This window comes from Bos javanicus, chromosome 7, assembly GCF_032452875.1.
Source record: "Bos javanicus breed banteng chromosome 7, ARS-OSU_banteng_1.0, whole genome shotgun sequence".
Classification (NCBI taxonomy): domain Eukaryota; kingdom Metazoa; phylum Chordata; class Mammalia; order Artiodactyla; family Bovidae; genus Bos; species Bos javanicus.
The window spans coordinates 4,361,863-4,388,815 of record NC_083874.1 but is presented as its reverse complement, the minus strand read 5'-3'; the positions used below and the strand labels follow the sequence as shown (position 1 = coordinate 4,388,815).

Sequence of the window (26,953 nt, the reverse complement as noted above, 5' to 3'; positions counted from 1 at the left end):
TACATCAAAAAATCACACTGACAATAATTTAATCACAATTATAATCAATGTGTTATGGGACCAAACTTGGGTCCACTTGCCCACTCACAGTAAAACCAATCTGCTGACACTGGGTTATGATGGAGGAAAGTGCAGCATTTATTGCAGGGCGCCAAGCAAGGAGTCCAGGCAGCTAGAGCTCAAAAGGCCTGAACTCCCTGTTGGCTTTCAGGGAGAGGTTTTTAAAGACAGAGTGAGGGAGGGGAGTTTGGGGTGTGTGATCAGCGTGTGGACATTCTTTTCATTGGCTGGTGGTGAGGTGACTGGAAGTAAACATCATCAACCTCCTGGTTTCAATAGCTCTGGGGTCTATGTGCCTGTGGGCAGCATGCAGTTAACATCTTCTGCCTGGTCGGGGGTTCAATATCTGCAAAATAAGTCAAAGGACAGGACTCAGAATATTATCTATAGTCCTTGAGGAAGAACTAAAGTTTCTTGAGTCTGTTTACTTAAACTGTTACTATGTATCTCACTTGACTGTCTTCCTTTCTCGCTACATTTTCTCACTTCTCTGATTAAATTTGTTTGGAACTTGGGGAAGGCCTAGGAGGCTAAAGTTATTTCTACAGAGGAGAGGCAGGTGAAGGACATGGGAAGTGAGGTCTGTCCTGCGAAGGTCCTATAGGGTACTGCTCAGTTACAAACTCTGGTTGTGAAAAGAGCTCCATCAGAGGAAGGGAAAGGAAGGTCTTGGGGTGACTGGGAAAAGATGGATAAGGCATGGGTCTGGAATTCTGGTGACCATGTCTCTCAAAAGCCTAGAAAACTAAAGTGCACTGGAAGGGCTTGAGGCTCAGCTGCTCCAGACCACATTCTAGGGCTGGCTTCCTTCCTGAGGCACCTCAGCCAGGATATCTTCCAGCCCATGACAGCTGGGGCTGACCTACCCTTAGGGATGTAACATCCCAATCTGAGGTTGGGACAAGTCATTTGTTACTAGTGACAAACACTTAAGTTGTTTTGAATCTTTTGCTTTTACCAACTAACTTGCAATTAAATATCTTGCAGGGCCTTCCCAGGTGTCGCAGTGGTAAAGAATTTGCCTGCCAATGCAGGAGACACAGAAGACGTGAGTTTGATCCCTGGGTTGGGAAAACCCCTCGGAATAGGAAATGGCAACCCTCTCTGGTATTCTTGCCTGAAAATTCCATGGACAGGGGAGCCTGGCGGGCTACAGTCCTTGGGGTTGCAAAGAGAGGAACATGACTGTGTGCCTGAGCACATGCACATGTGAACACCTTACATGTCTGTATCAGTTATCCATTGCCATGTAACAAATTACGCCGAAAGTTGTAATTAAAATAACACACACTTGTTATCTCATAGTTTGCATAGGTCAGGAATTAGGAAGTGGCTTGTCCAGGCATTTCTGGCTCTGAGTCTCTGAGGAGCTTGAGGTCAAGATGGCGGCTAGAGCTTCAGCTAAAGGACACTCTCCTGAGGCTGCAGAGCTCACCACCACACGCGGAGGGCTGCAGGTGTTGGCTGACAGTTACGTTTCTCAGTTGCTCAGTTGTGTCCAGCTGTTTGCCATCTCATGGACTGTAGCACACCAGGCTCCTCTGTCCTCCCCTATCTCCTGGAGCTTGCTCAAACTCACGTCCATCAAGTTGATGATGCCATCTAACCATCTCATTCTCTGTAGCCCCCTTCTCCTGCCCTCAGTCTTTCCCAGCACCAGGGTCTTTTCTAATGAGTCAGTTCTTTGCTTCAAGTGGCCAAAGTGTGGGAGCTTCAGCTTCAGCATCAGTCCCTTCAGTGAATATTCAGGGTTGATTTCCTTTAGGATTGACTGGTTTGATCTCCTCGCAGTCCAAGGGATTCTCAAGAGTCTTCTTTAGCACCAACAGTTCAAAAGCATCCATTCTTTGGCGCTCACCCTTCTTTATGGTCCAACTCTCACATCCGTACATGACCACTGAAAAAACCACAGCCTTGGCTATACAGACCTTTATTGGCAAAATGATGTCTCCGCTTTTTAGTATGCTGTCTAGCTTTGTCATAGCTTTTCTTCCAAGAAGCAAGTGTCTTTTAATTTCATGGCTGCAGTTACCATCCACCGTGATTTTGGAGCCCAAGAAAATAAAGTCTGTCTCCACTTGAGACGGAGAAGGCAATGGCACCCCACTCCAGTACTCTTGCCTGGAAAATCCCATGGACGGAGTAGCCTGGTAGGCTGCAGTCCATGGGGTCGAGAAGAGTCGGATACGACTGAGCGACTTCCCTTTCACTTTTCACTTTCATGCATTGGAGAAGAAAATGGCAACCCACTCCAGTGTTCTTGCCTGGAGAATCCCAGGGACGGGGAGCCTGGTGGGCTGCCACCTATGGGGTCACACAGAGTCAGACACGACTGAAGTGAGTTAGCAGCCACTTGAGGGGTCTTAGTTTCCTCTCCCTGGTCCTCAGGACGTGGTGGCTTGTTTAACCTAGAGTAAGTGGCCAGGAGAGGGCAAGGCAGAGTCCCCAGTTCCTCCAGCATCATGCAATTACTTCTGTCACCTTCTATATTGCCTTCTATTCATTAGCTGCAAGTCACTAAGTCCAGTTACACTCAAAGGGAGGGCAATCAAAAAGAAGTGTCAAAGAATTTGAGGACATATTTTAAACTTTCAAAATGTTGAGAGGGCAACTTTTAAATTGAACTCAAATCCTGAAGCATAAAATTTAAAGTAGACAATTCATTGGAAATTCCCTGGTGGTCCTGTGGTTAGGATTCTGGGCACAGGTTTGATCTCTGGTTGGTGAGCTAAGACCCTACAAGCGATGCAGTGTGACCAAAACAGACAAACAGAACAAAAACAAAACACACAAAAAATACGACAATTCATTGAATTTTCATATACGCATAATGTTACACAACCACCACCACTATCTCATTCCAGAACATTTTCGTCATCTCCCAAAGAAACCCTGTATCTTTTGCAATCCCCCCTCCCCCATATCCTGGCCACCATCATTCTATTTCCTGTCTATGAATTTGCCTATTCTCAGTATCTCACAGGAGTGGAATCATATGGTATTTGTCCTTCTTGGCCTGACTCAGTTCAGTGTTAATATTTGTATGTTAATCTCATCAAAAAATACCTTCATAGAGATCTAGAATAATATTTGGCTGAATATCTGGCCTAGTGAAACTGACACCCAAAATTAACCATCACAAGTCGACCGCTTGTCAACTTGGCAATCATACACATCTCCTTAAACCATACTTAATTTTCAAAGAAAGATGCTAACCAGGTCATCCTTTTACCTAACACAATTACAACTTTCCTGTGTACAATGAAAATGTACTAACCCTTTCTCTAGCAGAGAATACAAAGTCCTTGGGTAATATTTACTTTTGTCCTTGATATCCTGTAAGTTAAATACTACGATGTGAAGTCCAGTTCATTCGCTCAGTCATGTCCAACTCATCGCCAACTTCTGGAGTTTCCTCAAACTCATGTCCATTGAGTCGGTGATGCCATCCAACCATCTCATCCTCTGTCACCCCCGTCTCCTCCTGCCTTCAATCTTTCCCAGCATCAGGGTCTTTTCAAATGAGTCAGCTCTTCGAATCAGGTGGCCAAAGTATTGGAGCTTCAGCTTCAACGTCAGTCTTTCCAATGAATATTCAGGACTACTTAGACGTTGTGCTATAGTCAATATACTGAACGTTGGGACTTCCCGGGTGGTCCAGCAGTTAAGACTCTACGTTCCCAATGCTAGGGGCTTGGATTCCATGCGGTCAGGAAACTAGGTCCCATACGCTGCAACTAAGAGTTCAAATGCCACAGTGAGAAGATCCTACATAAAAGATCTCGCATTCAGCAATGAAGTTTGAAGATTCCGTGTGCCAGAACTAAGACCTGGATGCTGCTGCTAAGTCGCTTCAGTCATGTCCGACTCTGTGTGACCCCAGAGATGGCAGCCCACCAGGCTCCCCCGTCCCTGGGATTCTCCAGGCAAGAACACTGGAGTGGGTTGCCATTTCCTTCTCCAATGCATGAAAGTGAAAAGTGAAAGTGAAGTCGCTCAGTCCTGTCTGACTCTTTGTGACCCCATGGACTTCAGCCCACCAGGCTCCTCCGTCCGTGGGATTTGCCAGGCGAGAGTACTGGAGTGGGTTGCCATTGCCTTCTCTGAGCACAGTCAAATAAATAAAGAAATATATCATTACGTGGTCAGAGGATAAGATGAGGAAAGCAAAGATATTTGCTATATAGATATTACACACACATTCACAGCAAAAAAAAATAAATAAAGGGTATGGCAGAAGCAACACAATATTGTAAAGCAATTATCATACCTCAATTAAAAATCAATAATTTTTTTTTTTAGAAAGGAAGAAGTACTCATGATGATTTCAGTCCTCATTTCTGTAACTGGTCATGTGGTCATAGCTGGTATTAACTACCTTCTTCTACTACCTGTTCCATATTCCCTTTGCCCTCAGCAAGCACCTGAGCGATCATGGTTCTTTACCTCATTGAGTGACACAAAACTTCATTCCTGAAGGGTCTGGATCATTAGTAGTCCTGACTGAACTGGGTTGTTGTGGTTCTTTATTGGCCTTAATCACACGACCACGATAATACTCCCGTGAGAGTTGGACCATATAGAAGGATGAGTGTCGAAAAATTGATACTTCCAAATTGTGGTGTTGGAGAAGACTCTGGAGAGTTCCTTGAATTGCAAGGAGATCAAACCAGTCTAAAGGAAACTAAAGGAAATCAACCCTGAATATTCTCTAGAAGGACTGGTGCTGAAGCTGAAGCTCTAATACTTTGGCCACCTGATGCAAGGAGCTAACTCACTGGAAAAGACCCTGATGCTGGGAAAGATTGAGGGCAGGAGAAAAAGGGGACAACAGGGGATGAGATGGTTGGATGGCACCACTGACTCAACGGACATGAATTTGAGCAAATTCTGGGAGATAGTGAAGGGTGGGGAAGCCTGGTGTGCTGCAGTCCATGGGGTCTCAAAGAGTTGAACACAGTTCAGTGACTGAACAATGACAAACGACAATAGTAACAGATAGATGCCTGCATGGCTCTCCTGCAGTCCAGACATATTCTTCCGAACCTCCATTGTGGAGTAGCAGGCTACTTTCCCTCTTGGACTTCATGATCCATCATCTCAGCCAGCACAGTAACCCCCTTCCTTGCCTGTTGATTCAGGGGCCTGAGGAACCCAAAATGGCCAGGTGGCCAGGTAGCTGTAACTTCTAGTTCAATAGAATCATTGTTTTTCTCCCAGTCTAATCACTCCTCTCTTTGAAATAAAGACCTTGGGACTTCCCTGGTGGTCTAGTGGTTAAGACACTGTGCTCCTAGTGCAGGGTTGAGGCTTTGATACCTGGTTGGGGAACTAAGAGCTCACATGCCACATGAGTGCAACCAAAAAATAAATACAAAAGTGAAATAAAGACCTCTAGGCCAGCAGAGCATAGGTCACAATGACAGGAAGCAAAAATTTTGCTAGGCTTCCCTAGTGGTAATAGTGGATGATGCCACTCCCACATCCATACCTCGGTTCCTGGGTCCGTGAATCTTGGTTATCAGATTCAGACCACATGCAGCCTCCTGGACAACCGTGCCTCAGCCCTGCACCTTGCTGGTACTGTAACTGAGTCTTCAAATGGCCATTCATAACTCTATCAAACCTGCTGCTCCAGGATGATGGGGAATATGGTAAGACCAGTGAATTCCTTGCCACACTTCATTTTCATTTGCTGTGCAGTGAGCTTCTCAATCAACAGACTGGTTCCAAATAGGAAAAGGAGTACGTCAAGGCTGTATATTGTCACCCTGCTTATTTAACTTATATGCAGAGTACATCATGAGAAACGATGGGCTGGAAGAAACACAAGCTGGAATCAAGATTGCCTGGAGAAATATCAATAACCTCAGATATGCAGATGACACCATCCTTATGGCAGAACATGAAGAGGAACTAAAAAGCCTCTTGATGAAAGTGAAAGTGGAGAGTGAAAAAGTTGGCTTAAAGCTCAACATTCAGAAAACAAAGATCATGGCATCCAGTCCCATCACTTCATGGGAAATAGATGGGGAAACAGTGGAAACAGTGTCAGACTTTATTTTGGGGGGCTCCAAAATCACTGCAGATGGTGACTGCAGCCATGAAATTAAAAGACGCTTACTCCTTGGAAGGAAAGTTATGACCAATCTAGATAGCATATTCAAAAGCAGAGACGTTACTTTGCCAACAAAGGTCCGTCTAATCAAGGCTATGGTTTTTCCTGTGGTCATGTATGGATGTGAGAGTTGGACTGTGAAGAAAGCTGAGTGGCGCAGAATTGATGCTTTTGAACTGTGGTGTTGGAGAAGACTCTTGGGAGTCCCTTGGACTGCAAGGAGATCCAACCAGTCCATTCTGAAGGAGATCAGCCCTGGGATTTCTTTGGAGGGAATGACGCTAAAGCTGAAACTCCAGTACTTTGGCCACCTCATGCGAAGAGTTGACTCATTGGAAAAGACCCTGACGCTGGGAAAGATTGAAGGCAGGAGGAGAAGGGGACGGCAGAGGATGAGATGGTTGGATGGCATTACCGACTCAATGAGCATGAATTTGAGCAGGCTCTGGGAGTTGGTGACTGACAGGGAAGCCTGGTGTGCTGCAGTCCATGGGTTGCAGAGTCTGACACAACTGAGCAACCGAAATGAACTGATAGTTGTACTGGCCTTAATGAATGGAAGTCCATATGGCCAAGCTTGCGCATAACCTCTGTCCCTGCCACCACGGTCACTTGTTGATGTGGTCCATGGCATCGTGGCAGGAGTGGCTGGGGAGAGAAGCGCACTTGTATTCACAGAATAGGTCACTTTGTCCATTGGATTATTAAACTCCTCCTCTGCTGAGTTCAGCCTTTGTGAACATTCACATGGGATACAAATCTCTTCACATTCCCCACCCTCTCATTCAGGGAGGTCTATCCACACCGTCTTCCCCAGACTTTCTAGTCCCCCAGATTCCAGTCCTTCCAAATCCCTGAGCATCCAGCCTATGAATCAGTGTGCATTCATACATTTGGCCATTTCTCCCTCCAAGCAAAATAAACAGCTAAGTGCACTGGTTGAACTTCTGCCCACTGGGAGCACTCCCCTTCATGGCTGCCCTTCAGGGCTGTCACAGAGAGGCTGTAGCTTTCCAGCTGTCCACTCCTGGTGGATCTGCATGTTTTGCAGAATCTTCTGGAATCTAGGCCCAAAGAGAAATCTTGGGTCAACTGAATATAAGAAAGACTTCTAAAAATATCACTGAGCTAGAAGAGCCTTGAATTTTTGCTGAATGTATTTCCTACCCTCTGACATACAAATGTCTTACCAGTAAGTTTGGAATCATTGCTACTTCTTGTTCACTAGGTCCAATCAGCATAATGTCATCAATATAATGGACCAATGTGACATCGTGTGAAAGGGTAATTTGATCAAGATATTGCAAACTAAAGTATGACTTATGGCTGGAGAGCTGATGTACCCCTGGAGGTAGGACAGTGAAGGAACATTGCTGGCCTTGCCAGCTGAAAGCAAACTACTTCTGGTCTTGGACAAGGATGGAGAAAAGGCACTTGCCACCTCTATAGCTTGCATAGCAGACACTGAGGATGTGTTTATTTGCTCAAGGAATGAAACCACATCTGGTAGGGCAGCTGCAGCTGGAGTCCACTACCCAGTTACTTGTGATAACCCACCGGCATTCTCCAAGCTCCATCTGTCCTCAGCGCAGGCCCAGGAGCAGAACTGAATGGGGATGTGCAATCAGTTGCATCTTTCAAGTCCTTAATGGTGACACTAATTCCACCCCTAATTGACACTTTTCCACCCCTCCGGGAATGCAGTATTATTTTTGGTTTACCATTTTATTAGGAAGAGACAGTACTAGTGGCTTTCACTTGACCTTTCCCACCATAAGAGCTCTCACTCCATAGGTCAGGAAACAAATGTGAGGATTCTTCCAGCTGCTAAGTGTATCTATTCCAATTACGCGTTCCAGAACTGGAGATATAACACAAGATGAGTTCAGGGATCCACTGAAAAATGAACCAGATAAACTTCCAATAATAACTTGACTTCCATAACTCCCTACTCTGACTGATGGACCACAGTGATGTTTGGGGTGTCCTGAAATTTGTGTTGGTTCAGAGCCACTGTCTAGTAATCTGTGAAAGACTCAAGTATTTCCTTTAGCCTAGTGCATGTTCACCTTGGCATTGGAGAAGACTGGGAGAAAGCTTAACATAAGAATTTTTGGTAGTGTACTGGCTCCTTCCTCAAGGGGACTCAGCCTCTTCATTAAAGATGTTCTGGGTTTGTGAATTGGATCAAGTCAGAATTGACTGCTGCTGCTGCTGCTGCTAAGTCGCTTCAGTCGTGTCCAACTCTGTGCAACCCCACAGACGGCAGCCCACCAGGCTCCCCTGTCCCTGGGATTCTCCAGGCAAGAACACTGGAGTGGGTTGCCATTTCCTTCTCCAATGCATGAAAGTGAAAAGTGAAAGTGACAGGCTGAGGGGCCATGATACTCCATTTTTAAGATTCAAATTAGACTTTTATTCACATGACCTAAAACTTTTCTGCTTAAACAGATCAAGTAAGAATTTAGTAGGCTTCCCAAGTATTTTACTTCTAAGAACGCCATGATCAGCTAGTCAATGCCATAGGGCTCTGTAAGTCAGACTCTTCTGATTGCTGCTTTTTTTCTCTCCGGATTGCTACTTTGACTCTGCTGTCCATTATGGTAACCACATCCGTCTTCAAAAGCTTAGGCGGGTGAGTAGGTCTTAAATGATAAATCTACTCTGACATTTTCATCTCCCTAAGCTTTTGACTCATTTCCTTGATAGTAAACTATAGTTACTGTTGAATTATTTCTTTCAATTTATCACATTTTTTCTTAAAGTATTTTTGGGTTTTGTTGTTAGGTGCTTTCATGTTTATAATTATTATTTCTTCCTGATAGATTGAAATTTTATCATTATCATTATTTAATGTTTTTTTGTCTCAAGTAACAATTTTTGTCTTAACATCTGTTTTATTTGATACTGCTCCTGCTGCTGCTGCTAAATCGCTTCAGTCGTGTCCGACTCTGTGCGACCCCATAGATGGCAGCCCACCAGGCTCCCCCATCCCTGGGATTCTCCAGGCAAGAACACTGGAGTGGGTTGCCATTTCCTTCTCCAATGCAGGAAAGTGAAAAGTGAAAGTGAAGTCACTCAGTTGTGTCCGACTCTTAGTGATCCCATGGACTGCAGCCTTCTAGACTCCTCCATCCATGGGATTTTCCAGGCAAGAGTACTGGAGTGGGGTGCCATTGCCTTCTCCAATCTGATACTAGTATAGCCAATATAGCTCTCTTTCGGTTACTATTTGCCTGGAGTATCCTTTTCCATGCAGTTACTTTTGGCCTTTTTGTTTCTGAATCTAAAGTGAGTCTTTGGGGACTTCCCTGGCAGTCTGGTGGTTCAGAGTCTGCACTACCAATGCAGGGAGCATGGGTTTGATCCCTGGTCAGGGAACTAAGATCCCACATGCCAAGTGGCAAAGAGAAAAAAAAAAAGTGATTGTTTTGCAGACAGCATAGCTGAACCATGATTTAAAAAAAAAGAAAAACACCTCTGAAAACCTCTACCTTTTAACTGGAGCGTTTAATTCATTTACATTTAGTGTAATTACTGATAAGGACTTATTTCTGCCATTTTGCTATTTGCTTTCTGTATGTCATGTCTTTTTTCAATTCTTCCATTACTAACTTCTTCTGTGTTAAATTGATATGTTTTAGTGTATCATCCCAGAGAAGGCAATGGCACCCCACTCCAGTACTCTTGCCTGGAAAATCCCATGGACAGAGGAGCCTGGTGGGCTGCAGTCCATGGGGTCGCTAAGAGTCAGACACGACTGAGCGACTTCACTTTCACTTTTCACTTTCATGCATTGAAGAAGGAAAGAGCAACCCACTCCAGTGTTCTTGCCTGGAGAATCCCAGAGACGGGGGAGCCTGGTGGGCTGCTGTCTATGGGGTTGCACGGAGTCGGACACGACTGAAGCGATTTAGCAGCAGCAGTGTATCATCCACAATGTCATTTTGCAAATGTGAGGCTCTGTAGGAAAAAAGAGGAGATCCTTAGAAGTGGAATTACTAGGTCAAGGGCAGGGCAGGGCATGCACTGAAACTGCTAAGTTTTACCAGATTGGTCTTAAATGATACTACCAATTCGATTGGATACTTTCCATAGAGGGCTTTGCATTTTATTGAAAGCATCTGTTAGCTTGCTAGGATTCTCCCTTAAACTGTGTCTTCCTGTAGGGGTGGGGGGGACCCAATTATTCATTTTTTATATTCCCACGTTTTTGTGCACAGGAAGCCAAAAAAGATGTGAAGAAGGAAAAAAGGAATCTTTTATCATGTCATGACAGGAATACTGGAAAATGAGGAACCATGCAGCAGCTGGAACTTTAGGAACAGCCATGCAAACCAGGAGCCCTGTGAACTGACTTCAAGTATTTAGTCCCAGAATCTTGGGAAGTGGGGGGGAGGCGTGGTTCTCTGGGCTAGGAGTTAGGAGATTAAGGCTCATAAACTAGTAATTAAACTTTTATTGTGCACCTTTCCCGTAAGTCAGCCCCTGTCCACATGGAACTTTTCTTTGTAAATACCTGGGAGTAAAGAGTAGCTCATTTATTCCTCATCCCACCTTTTTATTTATTTTTGGCTGTGTTGGGTCTTGGATGCTCCTCACACGATTTAGCAGGGCTACTCTCTAGCTGTGGCACACGTGCTTCTCAGTCCAGTGGGTTCTCTTGTTCCAGAGCACTGGCTGTAGGGGGTTTGGGCTTCTGTAGTTGTGGTCCAAGGGGCTTAGTTGCCCCACAGCATGTGGGCTCACCCCAGATCAGGAATCAAACAGTGTCTGCTGCATTGGCAGGCAGATTCTTAACCACTGGACCGTCAGGAAAGTTCCCCTCATCCCATCTTAATGGCTATTATTTCCCTTTCCCAGCTGAGGAAACGCTAGGCTCAGAGAGGTAAAATCGCTTGTATAATTAAAGTCACACAGCCAGTAGGTGGCCAGGTTTGGGTTTCAACCCAGAGCAGTGCTCCCAATCGCTGTTATTTCATGCCTCTGAATAACACCATTGTCCAGAGCAGCAGCAACCACCTTTTCTGTGTGCTAGGCTCTGTGGAAAGGACTCTCCCCATTCACTTATTCAACCAGTGCACACTGAGCAGCTACTATGTGCCCTGCGCCCTCATCTTAAAGATTTGGAGAAATTAGCCCAGGGAGTTTCTCCGAGTGAAGGGGACGCACCACACTTTCCTTGCCAAGCCTCCCCAGCTGGGTGTTCCACCTCGGTAAGGCATCCAGCTGGCGTTCAATTACCCCATGGCACTATCGCCGCTTCTAGGGGCACAGACGACCACAGCCGCACCACCCGCTGCCCGAGTGCCACAGACAGCGGTTGAGGCGGACCCATGAACTCGCGTGGTCGCCGGGACGGCGGTTGGAAGCCCCGCCCCCGCGCGTGCGCGCTGCGCGTCCCGTCTGTCCGCTCGGCTCCGGCGGTACGGGCGCGGTTGAAGGCATCCTCGAGGAGCGCGCGCGCCTGCGCCGTCGTCGGGCTCGCGCACGCGCACCTGCGCCGGCCTCACGCACGCGCACGGCGGCGACGACGGCGGTGGCGGCGGTTCCTGCCGGGGGCTGCGAGGGCGGGCGGCCCCGAAGGAAGCGACGGAGCTGAGGGGCTCAGCGGCTAGGCGCGCGTGACTCTCAACCCGGCTCGCTCCGCGGCGGGCGTTTTGAGCCGGTCCAGGGGCGCGGACGCGGCGGCGGCGGCGGCGACCCGAGGCCTGCGGCCTAGGCCTCAGCGCGGCGGCGGGCTCGAGTGCGGCGCGGAGCCGGCCGTAGGGCCCTACGCGGCGGCACAATGAGCGTGGAGGCGTACGGGCCCAGCTCGCAGACGCTCACCTTCTTGGACACTGAGGAGGCCGAGCTGCTCGGCGCCGACACCCAGGGCTCCGAGTTCGAGTTTACCGACTTCACCCTCCCCAGCCAGACGCAGACGCCCCCCGGCGGCCCCGGAGGTGGCGGCTCGGGGGCCCCGGTCGGAGCCGGCCCGGGCGCGGCGGCCGGACAGCTCGACGCGCAGGTGAGCGGCACATGGCGGCGCCGGAAGCCGGGGCCGGGCCTCGGCGGCGGGGGACCTGCTCGGGTTTCCCCTCCGGCCGTGCCGGGGCTGATCTGCTCGACTCCTGCAATCCCGCCTGGTCCAGAGTGACCCGGCCGGGTATCTCCCGCTCAGTACAGGTCCGGAGTAACCTGCCTCCAGTTTCTGCTCTCCAGCCCGACCCGGGTAAACCTACTTCAAGTCCTTCTCTGGTCTCTCCCGAGTGATCTCAGGATTTAGTTCCAGACTGAGTCTTAGCTGATCGGTCCCAAGTCCCCTTCCGGGCCTGTCCGAAGTGTCCGTCTCTGGCCTGGGCAGGAGTGACTTGTCCCCGAGTTCTCCTTCAGCTGGGTCAGTGCCCCACTCAAGCCAACTCCTGATCTGCGCCGATTCCCCCCTCAGTCTCATCTGACCGCTGCCCCACCCCCTTACCTGTAGTCTCTGGCACCCCTGCCCTCGTTCATGCCCACTGTGCGGTAGGTTTATATTTCATTGGGCCCACGGACGCTGGCGAGAGGAGGGCTGAGGCTCCTCTAGCAGAAACGGAATTTTTGCATTCAGTAGAGAACCCCAAGCTCGCAGACTTTTAAGATTATTGAGGAGGCAGTTTGCGTTTTGTTTTTTCTTCTTGCATTGCCTGTTGCTGAAACCGACCTGTTACGTAACTCCGCAGCCCTGCCTTGGAAAAGTTGGTTTTGAGTTTGTTCCTCCAGTGGGTGAGTGGTAGTGGGTTTTATATATGTGGCTTTGCCACGTCAGGAACTTTTGTTCTTAATGATGTGAACATTTAGCAAAGGCTGCTTGGTTATTTTAAATTTGGGTTTGTGTTATGAGAGTGTATCCGGCATACACTTCCTGGATCTGAGTCCCTGACCCGGGATGGGAGAGGGCGCTGCCTATGGTCTTGGGCTAGGCTCCCCAGGAATGTAGCCATCATCCTGTGGGTCTCAAATTCCATTCCTGTGCCTGGCACCTCCCTCATTTATTTTCCTGAATTCTCAGCCACAGAAGAGCTATAGGCTTCACTTTGTCGCAGGTGTCCCTTGGCGTGAGGACCCACTGCCAGAGTCGGGGGAGCCAACCCAGCCTCAGCCAGCGTGAGCTGAAACTGTCTCCTGGGGGCTTGCATTCTAGTTGATTGAGTCACTCCCGTGGGTAGACCACCCACTTGGACTTTCTTTTAGCCCCTAATAGAAGCAGAAAGCATTTGACTCATTCTAACCCCAGATTCCTTAAAAATAGAAGCTTAATGGGTGGGGCATCAGGGAGAACAGGTGTGCACATATCTGTTTTTTCCATTTTGTTGACATATCATGGGGGAAGGGAGAGTGTGCTTGGGAAATAAGTGAGCTGCTGTAAGCTCATGATAACACCTGTTATCAGAGTGGTTTCATGCTCTGTGGATGCTGTTTCCACAGCTATAACATGGGAGTAACAGCTGTATTTTTGTTATTTTTAAACATACCTGAAATCTGGACTCACGTTTGAATGAATAGAGCATACAGTGCTGTCTGTGATTTGTGTCCGGTGTGTCCAGAAGACGGAGGCTGAAGATCTCTTGGCTGAGCAGTGTGCCATGATCCGTGGCAGTTCAGGGAGGCTTTGTGGAACCTTATCGTTTTATTGCAAATCCTTTTTAAACTGTAGACTGTAAAACAGCAAACTTGGGTCAGCTCTGAGTTCTAGTTTTGTCCCTTGGGTTCTGTTTTTGATTAATTGTGGGGGCGTGTCTTTCTCTTTCTGTTGAAGTAACTAATTTCCTTTTTTTTAAAAATAAATTTACTTATTTTTAATTGAAGGATAATTGCTTTACAGTAATTGATTTCTTTTACTGCACCTGAACACTGAACTGTACTGCATAAGAGCATTAGAACACTCCAGCAGAGGGAAACATTACAGTTGAGCTCACTTGTTATGACATCAAAAGGGTTTGTCCTTTTTCACTTTTAGGTAACTCTGATGATGACCCACCCACCTGTAGCCTAACTTTGGACTTGTGTTTGGGGAAGGGGAGTGAAAAGTTGATTATCTCCTGTGTTGGTGGCATTGGCTGCCTATGACATTTGGGAGGTTTTCCCTTATTTGTCCTCAAGACTTGCTGTATAACCAAATGTATGGTGGGGCTTCTGTTCCGAGTGCCTTTTGATTTTATCTTTTTGGATGAGTGGCTGTGAATTGTCAAGTGCCGTGCAGCTCCTTTTGTTTCACAGCTTTATTGAGATAGAACTCACATCCCGTACACTTCAGCCAATCGGAGTGTGCTCCTCAGTGGCTTTAGTGCAGAGTGTGCAGCCTCGCCCACAGTCGGTTTTAGGACATTTTTGTCACCATGAAAAGAAGCCGGGTGCCCCTCAGTCTGCCAGTCCTCCCTTCTCTAACCCCAGGCAACCACTGATCTCTCTACCTGCTTTGGACCTTTGATGTAAACGGACTGCATGTGGCCATACTGTGCCTGTGTCATCTGCTCTTTCCCTGAGTGTGTTCAGGGTTCATCCGCGTTGTAGCGTGCGTCGCTGCATCCTTCCTATGACTGAATGGCGCTCCACAGCACGGACAGACCGCGTTCTGTTTATCCGCTTGCCTGCTGCTGCACCTTTGGCTTAGCTACTGTGGAAACGCTGCTGGGAACATCTGTGTACAAATTTCTGTGTGGGTGTAAGCCTTCAGTGAAATTCTGGGTGGTCTGGTAACAGCTGCCTGTTACCTTTTCAGGGGCTACCAGACTGTTTTCTAATGTATAGCTATATCACTGATACCACCTTTAATATCACTCTTGACTGCCAACTTTGGTTTTGCCTGAAGGTTTAGGTAACACATGTGTGTCTTGGGGCAGCGGGGAGAATGGCACGCTGAGTTGAACTGAGTTGGTTCAGGTAACAACTTGTTTTCTTATTTATGAAATGAACTGATATTTGTCACAGCCCTGTCAAATGTCCCTAAGATAAGGCAACAGTTTTCTTCTAAGTATTTGACCCTTTTTGGGCCTGTCTGCTACCGTCTCCAAGGGCAGGGAAAGGTGAGTTCAGAAGTCCTTTGTGTGACAGCTGGCGTTACACGCCTTCTGGTCTGCTTAGTTGTTACATTTCCCTTTGGTGCTGCTGTCGTGTTTCCTCCAAACATCGGACTTAGGATGATGAAAATGTTGAGTTGGGAACACTACCAAACAAAAGAAGGAGTGAACCACTGATGCACACGGCAGCGTGGATGCGTCTCAAAACAAGCACATTGGGTGGAAAATGCACTGAAAAAAAAGTATATACTCTGTGATTCTTCTCATATGAAACTCTAGAAGGGACTAGGTAGCCTGTGGTGACAGAAGGTAGGACAGTGGCTGCGGGGAAGGGAGGAGAGCAGGGAGGGGAGGACAAAGGCAGGAAGAGACTGGGGGTGATGGATGTGCTTGTTATCTTGATCGATGGATTCATGAGTATTTACATACATCAGTGTGTGTCGATTTTAAAAGCTTTAAAGAGCTGCTACCTTGTCTTCAAACGCTGGCTGCCTTCAGAAGTCCAGGAAGGTTGTTCTGACACATCCTTGACTATCTAGGTAAACAGATCGTCTTCTGATTCCTGGCCCTTAGCTTATGATGAGGACTGAATTCCTTACAGTCCCAGGGTTCCTGAAAGTGGTGAGTTGAAAATTTGTGTGGACCTTTTTTGGTTGTGTGAACACTCGGTTAGTACAACTGTGACATAGTGCGCTTTGAGAAAATTGGAGATAAGATGCTGCGAACTTCACAGCTCTGGCAAGTATTCTGTAGCACTTGTCTTTCATTGGATTTCCGGGGTTTGAAAACCAAAAGGGAGGACTTATGTGGCTTAGTGCTGAATAGCTGAAATAGCTTTTAACTCTGTTTACCCAATTAATTTCTTTACCCAGATTTAGCATGATTGAGGGGGAAGTTAACTCTAACACAATAGCAAAATTCTCTATCAGCCTAGGTCCCACAGCCAAAAAGGAGACACCTTGCAAACAGCTTTACTGAGGTATGGTCGTACACCGTGGAGTCCTCTTGTTTTTAAGTGTTTGATTCAGTGGGTTTTGTTTTTTTTTTAGCTGTGCAGCCATCAGACAGCCACTCACTATCTTCTGTTTCATGCCATCGCTCTTTCCTCTTCTGTTTTGCTCCTGCTGATCTTGGTAGTCTCTTGTTAAAGCCCTGAGGTAGGGAATCGGATGAGCCCACACTTGGCCACTTCAGCCGGCCCATCGGGGATGTGTGCGGCCTGTGTGGGTTCCGCACCGGGGTGCGGAGGCTTGGCCACCCGCTCAGTGAGGAGCCCGCGCGCCCCGTGTGTCTGTTCACTGGTTCTTCGGTTCCCTCCACACAGGCTCCCAGGCTGCCCTCCTTGGCCTGATTCTCGACGGCTGCCCCTCGGTACTTCCCTTTCCGCGTCCTGCTGTGCTCCAGGAGCGCTGTGGGCGGTGGCTCCTGCTGGGGGGCAGAGTGAGTCCTTGTCAAGCTGCTGTGTTAGAAATGGCAGGTGCTGCCCAGTCTGCAGTTGGCCATGGGGACAGTGAGGGTCCAGAGGAGGGGGTGGTCTGCCCGGCAAAGTGAAAGCCTTTACGAGTGGTGCTCCTTGAGTCGTTCAGGAAGGTGTGTCCACTTGGCAGGGAACACAGGGCTTGGCATGGAGGGCTAGCGAGTGCAGGCAAGGGCCAGTGTCTACACCGAGGGGCCCAGCTCAATCTGGGAGCCTTGTGTTGCTGCTGAAGGGTGCTGTGACCTCACTTGAGAGCGGGGCCCTTCGATGACGGGAGGTCCGGCAGAGTGTGGTGAGCGGGGCCCTCAGATGGCGGGAGGTCCGGCAGAGTGTGGCTGAAGCTAGAAGGGGGATTCAGGTAGAGAGTGCTGGGGTTAGGTGTGTGGCCTTCTGTGTGTGTGACAGAGAACGCTCATGGTACCAGGTGGCCCTTCCTCCTCCTGGGGTCCCACGGCTGGCATCACATCCTCTTGTGCCTTTTTAAACGTGTGCTGGTCCAGTAGCAGCTTGCGAGCTGGACAGCCAAACCCGGCGTCTCAGGATCCCTGTGGACTGGGCTGTGATGGCCTCTAGACCTCCAGTTGGCTCAGGCTGCCTGTGGAGCTTTGGGGACCTTTGTCACAACTGAGGATAGCCCTTCCTGTCTACTCCAGCTCCTCCCGTAGCTCACCAGCCGCGGGTGACATGAGCCTGGCGGCGCCACTGCTCGTGCCCGGGTGGAAGGCATTTGGCTGTGCTTGTCTCCCCTCCCTCTTCTCAAGTGCATGGCTCTGCAGGGCTGACACAGTGTCCGGGCAGCGCTTTACCACCTGTATTGTATAAAAATGGACGTTACGAATTCTCTCGTGTATAAGTAAATAAAGCGAACCTTGCCCTTCTTTCTTCTTGATTTGATGATTGTGAAGATTTTCCTTTCTCTTTTCCTTCTCTGATGTGTTTTAAAGCAAATCCAACTTATTTCGCTCTTCTGAGGTTGAGCCATATGAGTTAGTAATACTTAGCTGTTTAGACCTACGGTATTTAGAATGCATTTCTACAAACAGAGAAAGGGCGTCTTCGTAGCCTCACTGCTGTTATCAAATGAACAGCACCAACGGTAGTCTTTCCACGATCGTCTAGTACACTGGACTTCCCTTTCTCCACAGTCATGTTGTTTACCTGGCCCAGACCCCTGCAAGGGCTAGTGTTAATGTGACTGCCTGTCGTGTCTCCAGCCCTGCTCTCCCGGGCAGCTCCTCTCTCCTTTTCATGCCACGAGCCAGGATCCTGTCCAGGTCACTGTCTTGTGAGGGGGTCCTGCCTCCTGGACCGAACCTCTCATCACAGTCTGGCTTCTCCCTGCAGGTGTGGGTGGATCCCGTTTCAGTCTGTGAGCTCCTCTGAAAAGTGGCTGACCCCAGAGCTGGGGTGGGCTCAGCTCTCGATGAGAACAAGAAAAGGGGAGGCAGGTGGCGCCCGTTTAACTCAAAGCGTAGGGGCTGCTGTGCTGGGTGGGGCCGTGTGCAGTCCCCTTTGTTGCAGGTCAGAATGGTCAAATCGTAACAGTTTCTTTTGATTAAAACAGATTAAAGAGGGCTAAGAGATTGTATCACAGTGTGTAATCATTAACTGGATCTTGAATTAAAAAAACTATGAAGGATGTTTTAGGGCACTGGGGACATGTGTGTATGTGTGTTGGATAGCAGTGTTATATTAGCATTATTCCTGAGTGTGATGCTTATATTGTGGCTGTGTGGAGAAAGCCCTTGTCCTGGGGCCTGTGACTCTGAAATGGATCAGGAAAGTAAAAGTATCTGTGTGTGTGCGTGCTTGTGCAGAGCAGGAGAGGGAGAGAGCAAGCCTGGTAAAATGTGAGTGGCTGGTAGATCCAAATGGGGGATGAGTGGTCATTCATTCTCTGTAGTTTTGAAACTTTTTCAAAGTTGAGGGAGAGGGATCTTCTGTTAGGCTGTTCCTCAGGGCTCAGAGACCCAGCAGCTCCTCTCTGCCTCAGGCCACCTCAGGAAAGGCAGTTTCCCATTCACTCTTTTTTAGACGGTGGAAGAAAAGAATAAATGATGAGTCATTTTTCATCACAACCTTTATATTTTGGATGAGAAGATGTGTTCATTGAGCCTGTCCTGTGAGAGCATACTGGGGTGTGGGCTTAGTTCTAGGTGCTGGGGTCATGGCGGGAAGCAGAACAGGCAGAGTTGGCCCCACTGGCACCCCTCGGATGGGGTCAGTGGTGGATGGAGACTGAAGGACCAGGAGCTGTCTGTGCAGAAGCCAAGGGGGTAGTGAGTGCAAAGGCCTGGGGAGTGGACCCTTTCAGGGACCGAGGAAGGTCCGTTTTATGGTGAGTGGTTGACGCTTACAAGGTTTGGGTAATGTGTGGTCTAAAAGTTCTTACCAACACATTTGGTGGTAATTTTTAATTAACGTGCGTTTCCTCTGTGAGAATGAAGTGACTTTTCTTCCTGCTGCTCTGATGTGCACAGAATTCTGCAGTGGGTCATAAGAAACTCTCTTGGCAGAAAATCCCTGCAAGGCCTTAATCAGGGGTGGAGAGGAAACTGTTTCTTTGGCTTTCTAGACCCAGTGACCTGGTGCCTGGGGGTGTGCTCAGAGAGTGCAGGGGGAGGCTTGGGGAGGCCTTTCCCCTCTTGAGCCCAGCAGGACCCAGGGCTCCTGGCTGTAGTTGAGGGGTTGTTAACTTCAGTCAGTCCTGTGCCAGACAGGGACCTTCCCCTCCCTCCTCCTGTTATGTTGCCTGGCTTGGGTTGTGTGCCTTCTCTGTGCCAGGCACTCTTTAGTGCTTTAATTCAGTTAATTATAGTTTCTAAGGTCAAATGTATTTTTGAAGTTAATGTTTATCTTAAAACTTTCCAGAAAGTAGAGAGAGAAACTAACAACCCAGCTATGGAAGTCTGTGCTGTGGTCAGGTCACAGCAGGGCAGGAGTCGGGCTGGGCAGGGGCTGGACATGCACGTGTGCGTGTGCAAAAGTACTTGTGAGAAGGGTCACACCCACACTCCCAGCCACAAAGCTGAGAGCCTGTCGGGGAATCTGGAATGCTCTCTCTGGTCTCCTTGCCTTAGAGGCTGAGGGAGAGTCCATCTAACTTTGTCTCGTCTGTATTGCATTGTCTCTCAAGAGAGTTCCTAGAGCAGACTTAGATTTCCTGCTCCTTATGAAGCCGGAAGGGTTCATAACAGTGATGCAGGGAAAGGATCACTGCTTTCAAGAGCCTCACACATTCCCGATGCTGGCTCTCTCCTCCCTCTGTGAGGGGAGAAGTGTGGGGTCTGAGGCCTGGATGAAGCAGGATGGGTAGCTTGGGGGCCCCTGGTGGCATGCAGGTTTCTGTATTACTCTACATACTAATTTTGGCATTTCAGGAAAGTAAAGAAAGATTCACATCACTAATGTTTCCTTGAACAAAAAAGTTTATGCACCCTGATGACACATTTTAGAGGCTCCTCCTCTAGGAGTTGGTGAGACTTTCATTTTTCTTTTCTTTAAATTAACCATTTTTAAAATTGAAGTATAGTTAAAGTACTGTGTTCGTTTCAGGTGTACAGCAAAATGATTCGGTTATACACACATATGTGTATATTCTTTTTCAGATTCTATTCTGTTACAGTTCCTTATAGGTCTCTATTGCTTATCTGTTTTATTCACAGCCGTGTGTATGTGTCAGTCTCAGAATCCTAGTTAACACCTTCCCGCTCAGCCCCTTTGGAAACCATAAGTTTGTTTTCTGTGTCTGTGAGTCTTTCTGTTCTGTAAATAAGTTCATTTGTTTCATCATTTATTTGTCTGTTTTTAATATTCCAACATATAAGTGATATCATATGATATTTGTTTTTGTCTGTCTGACTCCACTTAATACGATACTGTCTCATCCATCCATGTTGCTGCAAGAGGCGTCGTTTCGTTCTTTCTAATGGCCGAGTGGTATTCCACTGTGTGTGTGCCACACCTTCACCCACTCATCTGTCAGTGGACACTGCTCCCGTGTCCTGGCTGCTGTGAGTGGTGCTGCTGTGAACACTGGGGGGCATGCGTCTTTTCACATTAGAGTTTTCTCGGGATACATGCCCAGCAGTGGGATTGCTGGGTCATATGATAACTCTATTTTTAGTTTTTTGAGGACCCTCCATTGTGGCTGTACCAGTTTACATTCCTACCCAGTGTACCAAGTGTAGGCAGATTCCTTTTTCTCCACACCTTCTCTAGCATTTATTATTTGTAGACTTTTTAGTCATGGTCATTCTGACTGATGTGAGGTGATACCTTATTTGGTTTGCATTTCTCTAATAATTAGCGATATTGAGCATCTTGTCATGAACCTATTAGCCATCTATATGTCTTTGGTGAAATATTGGCAAACATTTTCTTAAAGTGCTAGGTACTAAATGTTCTAGACTTTGTGGGACAAGAAGCAAATACCTACTATTAGGTACTTAATTCAACCATTTTAAAATGTAAATACCGTTCTGAGCTTGAGATTGTGGCCCACATCCTTCGATCTCCTGTAGCATGATATATGTGGCTGTTCCACTGCCATTAAGTGAAATCCAGGTACCGTAATCTGGCCACACACTTTGAGAAAACCAGCGTGTGTGTGCTGAGCGGTCAGCCCGAGAGACGCATTGGTCTCTGTTCGCAGCCTCACCTCGGTGCTGCCGCTGTGCGTGGCGGGGGGAGTGCTGCCGGCAGGAGAGGCGACTTTGGACGAACAAAGCACCACAAGGAATTCAGCAGATGAAAAGCGGGCAAAGCACTTCAACAGACTTTTCCTCAGAGAAGATATGCAAACGGCCAACAAGCATAGGAAAAGATCCTTAGCATCGTTAGAAGCCACGAAAGGCAAATCGAAGCCACGGTGAGTTACTGCCTCACGCCCAGCAGGATGGCCTCTGTCGAGAACGAACAGAAATCACAAGTGTTGTCAACACTGTGGAAAAATCAGGACCCTTGTGCACTTCTGGTGGGTGGGAAAGTAAAATGGCGTAGCTGCTGTGGAAAACAGTAGTAACTTCCTCACAAAGTTAAGCATAGAATAGCTGTATGATCCAGCAACTCCATTTCTGGGTATATACCCCAAAGAATTGAAATCAGGGACTTGAAGAAAGACTTGGGCTTCATAGTAACATCATTCACAACAGCCAAAAGGTGAAAGCAACCCAACTGTCCATTTTCAGATGAATGGATAAGCAAAATGTTGTGTCCGTACAATGGAATATCATTCAGCCTTTAAAAGTAAGGAAATTCAGACACAGTATGACGTAGATGAACCTTTAACCCCTTACGCTGAGTGAAATGTCAGTCACAAAAGGACAAATACAGTATGATTCCACCGTGTGAAGTCCCTGTAGTAGTAGTTAGATTCATAGAAATAGCGTAGAATGGAGGTTGCCCGGGACGGAGGGAGGGAAGACGGACAGAGCTCCAGTTTGAGAAGATGAGGAAGGTGTGGAGGTGGATGGTGGTAGTGTTTGAACAACTGTGTGGATGTACTTAATGCCACAGAACCATTTAAATTTTTTTAAAAAGGAGATCAGGGCTCTCGGCCTTAGCGCCATCTTTTGAGAAACCTCTGCGCCATGAGAGCAAAGTGGAGGAAGAAGCGAATGCGCAGGCTGAAGCGCAAAAGAAGAAAGATGAGGCAGAGGTCCAGGTAAACTTGTACACCCATGGAAGCCACAGAAGCAGAAACAAGGGAAGCCAGAGGCCAGGGACACTGGTACAAAGTGTGGACTGCATGCCTCCTAGCTAGAACTCATCAATGGATCCGGAACACCTATGGCCATTCTGATCGCCTTGACCACCTTTGCGAGACCTACCTTGCTCGTATCAAAGCCGGCCCTTTTGGCCCACTGCCCTGGACCTGGGACAACTATGGACTAGCTCTCTTCTCAGCTGTGGCTGAGTGTAACGTGTGCAATAAATCGTCTCCATCGCTGTCTTAAAAAAAAAAGGCGATCAGGGATTCACAAAGAGGTGCTTGTGGTGATGTTAATAATATTATCTTCATGACATTAAAACCCAAAAGTTGTTATTGATTTTTCGTTTAAAAAAAAATTCCCCCAAACAAAGGATACAGTCTTCTTATATTTAACCTGGACGTTCTGAAAATGAAAGTATATTAAAGTGGTGGCAGAAACTGAAATGGGGTTCTGATCTGGGTGAGACCATTACAGAGACAGGGATTCCTGTGCTGGGTTCTTGGCTTTCTTGACAACCCGAATGCATCTTTGAAATTCTGGGGGGCCCTTCTCAGGAGACGTGTTGCTCTCCGGCTTAGATGGGTGACGAGCAGTGGACGGGCTGGCCTGGCCGACCCTGCACAGCGTGGGTGTGGGTTACAGCTTCAGTCTGCCAGCTGTGCGTGGCAGCGGTTCTGCAAGGGAGCCAGGCCAGTGTCTGACCCGTCTCACAGCTCAGAGAAACCCAGGGCTCCTGTCACTCCCTGTCCTTCGTCACGGGCTGCTCCTGCTGCTTGACCCAGCTTCGTGTGGGCTGTGGCCCCTGGGGGTGATGGGGACTGTTGGCTGCCATCTGAGGGGAGCATCTCTTCCCCTCGGATGAGCTGTCCGTGTACCCATGAATGGATGTGTGAGCTCAGCAGAAGTGCCTGAAGTTCACTGCTTAGTTACTTAAAGCTGCCTGTTTGTATGTTTTTGCTGTTACAACATGTAAAAGGTAGTATATTTAGTACGATTGTATCCTGAAACTAGAAGATTGTCTTAACATTCAGTTTCTAATTCCTGCTTAAGGGCTGCCTTCCGGAGAGGGGAACTGACAGTGAAGAACATTTGTGGACTAGCAAGAGAACCACGTTGCTACGTCTGCAGGAGTCTCAGCCTTTGCTTCTGGTGCCTAGGCAGAGGAATGGGGGGGCGACCCCTTCACCGTGGTGGGGTTCCAGGCCCTCTGGTCTGGCGCTGCACATCTGTCCTCGGGGGGACCATGCCTGGTTTGTGAGCGGTCCTTTTGCTCCTTGTGGCCCTCCGCACCCTGGTGGTGGTGTGGCTTTGTGGCTAGATGGGGTTTGCTGGGGTATGCACGTGGCGAGGCGGGTGACCTCTGCTGCGCGTGCCCTCTTTCTGGCCAGGCAGGTTTGATAGGAGAGTATGAAAAGTCACAGCAGAAGAAACTGGACTGTCTTACAGTGGAGAGCAGGCCAGTGCTTCACGGGAAGGTTGCCATGGCTGCTCATGTGGGGAGACGCCAGGTGCCTGGGCTGAGACCCAGAAGCTGCGGCCTTTCATGGTGATGCTGCCCTTCTGCCGTAGGTTGGTGGCCCTGAGGGCATCCTGCAGAACGGGGCCGTGGACGACAGCGTGGCCAAGACCAGCCAGTTGTTGGCCGAATTGAACTTTGAAGAAGATGAAGAAGATACCTATTACACAAAGGATCTGCCTGTACATGCCTGCAGGTGAGCGCTTCAGCAGAGGGGGGACTCGCCTCCCAGAGCATCCACCTTCCACATGGAAGTTCCAACTTTACAGAGGCCCGTCTAAGACCATGGACTGTGACACTTGGAAACACTGTCCTTGGAAATAAGGTTGCTCAAGCCCTTGTACGCACATAAATCCCTCATCCTGGGCAGGAGAGTGGGGTCAGCACCCTCTGTCATCCCTGATTCTCTCAGCTGGAGGAGAAAGAGTCCCCTTCTCTGCCTTCCTCGGGCCTTAAGGTTGTTCCCCGGAGCCTGCCCCCTCACTCATCCGAAAGAACTCAGCACATCGGCTGAGCATCTGAGTCCAGAGGGTGAAGAGAGCATCTGAGACTTCGCTCACAACGAGGTTCCTGTAGGCTTCTTTAAAATAGCTGCCTTGGGGACTTCCATGGCAGTCCATGCTGCCAGAGCAGGGGGCATGGGTTCCATCCCTGGTCAGGGAACTAAGATCCCGCAGGCTGTGTTGGGCAGCAAAGAAAAATAATAATAATAGAAAGACCTGCGTGTTGACCAAATTTGGAATTCTGATCTAGAGGAGGACCCATCCCTTGTGTTTGGACTTTCTCTTGCTTTTTTGTTATATACACACAAGGAAATTGAGACCAAAAGAGGTGAAATGATCTTGCTCGGGGCACTCTGCCAGTCAGCGCACTGGGCCTCTCGGCCCTGCCCACCCTCGGGCGCGCGGCCCTCCGCGATCAGCACCCGTGACGGCACAGAGGGCTGCTGCTTCCCTGCTTGATGGCAGACTGTCTTGCTCTGTTGGTTCTGTGCTCCCTCTCATTCCCAGTACATTTTTACATCTGTAGTAGTGTTCCTGTTCTCAACAGGCCTGTGAAGTGGCCTAGTGAAGCTGCAGTGGTTAAAGTCTGCACACCCCCTCGCACTCCTGCCGCCTGCTTGGAGCGGAGGAGGGAGAGCTGTCCTGGCACGAGGTGCCGCGGGGAAGGTTGTTGGCCAGAGCACATTCTGGTTTGAGACAAAGTCTTGGCTTTATTCACATACAGAACTTTACTCTGTGCAGAGCCAGAGCCAGTGCTTTTGTTTTTGGTGTATTGATTTTCAGAAAAGGGAGTCCGGGGGCTCTCCCGAGGTGCTCCTTGCGGGACCCTCCACTGCTGGGTTGAGCTGAGTGTTCCCAGGAGCATGGCGCCCTCTGCCGGAGCGTGTGAGGCTCTGAATGCAGCGTGGTCTCAGCTTACCTTCTGTGTGCCCAGAGCCAGGGATGTTGACTTCCCTGCTCACAAGTCACAGTTCCTGAAACTTGAGACCGAGGGAAATGACTCTGTCACCTTGGGGGTGTTAGGTCTACGTTGCTGGGCTCACCTGGCACCTTGCACTGCTCTCGTGCCCCACACCCCCAACGCTGCCTGCAAGGGTCTTTGCTGCCATCTGAGGGGTCTCCACAGCACCCCTAACCACTTCCCTGTGTTCACAGGGTCAGGAAGCCTCTGCAGTTAACTGATTGGGTTTTGTTAGTGGGATCGTTGGGTTTGAGTATGTGTTTAATGAAAAACTTAAAAATGTTGTAAGAGGAAAGAATTTTACATCCTGCCAAATTAAAACCAGAGAGCAATCTTCCAACTTTAACTGTTGATGTTTTGACTTTTTTAGTTACTGTGGAATACACGATCCTGCTTGCGTGGTTTACTGTAACACCAGCAAGAAGTGGTTCTGTAATGGACGTGGAAATACTTCTGGCAGGTAGATAATCAAACCGCGCATGTGTCTTTAATCAGTGCTGTGCTCAGATTTGTGTGTAAATTATGGAAATGTTGAAGCGAAGCACAATATAAAATCACGCTAACAAACCTGGTTTTTTCCCCTCCTCTGTGACTGGTTTAACTTGAAACAGATGGTGGTGTGTGAATGCCTTAATGTATTTACCCTTGATTTATTCTCTGCGGTTCTTTTTATTATGCAAGTAGGGTTGGTTTAATTCTCATTCCCAGTTTTTATTTATATTTTTCTGCAAGATGAGCTCCTGGCATGCCCGTTCATCTTCATTACTGGGTGCCTGGGGAGGATGTTCCCAAGACAGTCATGGGCATCCATGGGAGCTGCTTCCTGAGAAGGCTCCCTCTGGCCTTAGCTCATTGGAGCAGTCCTGAGGCTAATATGGGCCAGATCCTGAATCATCAGATTAAATTAAGTTCACTTGACCGTCGACTCTGGGCTTCCCTTCCTGCTGTTGATCAGCAGCAGCTGTGACTAGGTCCCTTTTTTTTGGGTTTAGGTGAGACCAGCATGATGCGGGTACTCAGATTCCAGGGAGAGTCCGTTTATCTAGGCTCGAGTGGTGAGATTCCTCAGCCCCCACCACTGGCACGGGTCTAGTTCTATTGGCTTCTCTGAGGCTACCGTGAGGTGAGGACTCAGGCCATTGCCACAGAGAAGCAGAGCAGAGTCTCCGTGGGACAGGGCTCCCAGGTCACCAGCACGGAAGCAGCATCTTCCTCTGAGATTCCTGTTTTATAGAAATAAAGTGACGAAATTCCGTAGGCGGCTTTATTCATACATAGCCCCCTTCCTATGTCTTCGGCAGCCGGACGCGGGCTCACGACCTCGTGCAGGATGCAGAGTGCTCACATCTCATGTCATCTTGGAGTCAGTAATGCAAATTATGGGCTTCTGAGTGAGGCAAGAAAGGGAGCTGGGTTTTTTAGGGATATGAAAGGAGAAGCGTCTTTAGGGTACCCAGAAGAGGCTGGTATCTCACTTTCCAAATGTTCTGGGTAATTTAAGTGTTACTGTGTTTGCATTAGTTCCTCTCTTGCAGGAAAAGCAATTAAATAAAACTTGCCTTAGTG

The 26,953-nt window shown here is 48.3% G+C and overlaps 1 protein-coding gene and 1 long non-coding RNA gene across 4 annotated transcripts in view; one reads left to right on the top strand and one right to left on the bottom strand.

The window, feature by feature from the left end:
• Positions 1 to 12: 12 nt before the first annotated feature.
• On the bottom strand, positions 13 to 11,619 carry LOC133250363 (uncharacterized). The gene is made up of 2 exons (XR_009737316.1): positions 11,351 to 11,619; positions 13 to 406 (listed from the first exon to the last, which is right to left on the bottom strand). It is a non-coding gene; the product is annotated as an uncharacterized LOC133250363 (long non-coding RNA).
• An 80-nt stretch (positions 11,620 to 11,699) lies between these two features.
• UPF1 (UPF1 RNA helicase and ATPase) overlaps positions 11,700 to 26,953 on the top strand; it is a 33,608-nt gene continuing 18,354 nt past the window's right edge. For 2 of the 3 annotated variants that reach the window (XM_061421488.1, XM_061421489.1), the window contains exons 1-3: positions 11,868 to 12,188; positions 23,977 to 24,119; positions 25,758 to 25,847. In XM_061421488.1, coding sequence (XP_061277472.1) covers positions 11,967 to 12,188; positions 23,977 to 24,119; positions 25,758 to 25,847 — 455 coding nt within the window. In that variant the 5' untranslated portion in view covers positions 11,868 to 11,966. Of the gene's footprint in view, positions 12,189 to 23,976; positions 24,120 to 25,757; positions 25,848 to 26,953 lie in introns of all 3 variants that reach the window. The other variant, XM_061421490.1, reaches the window with a different exon arrangement.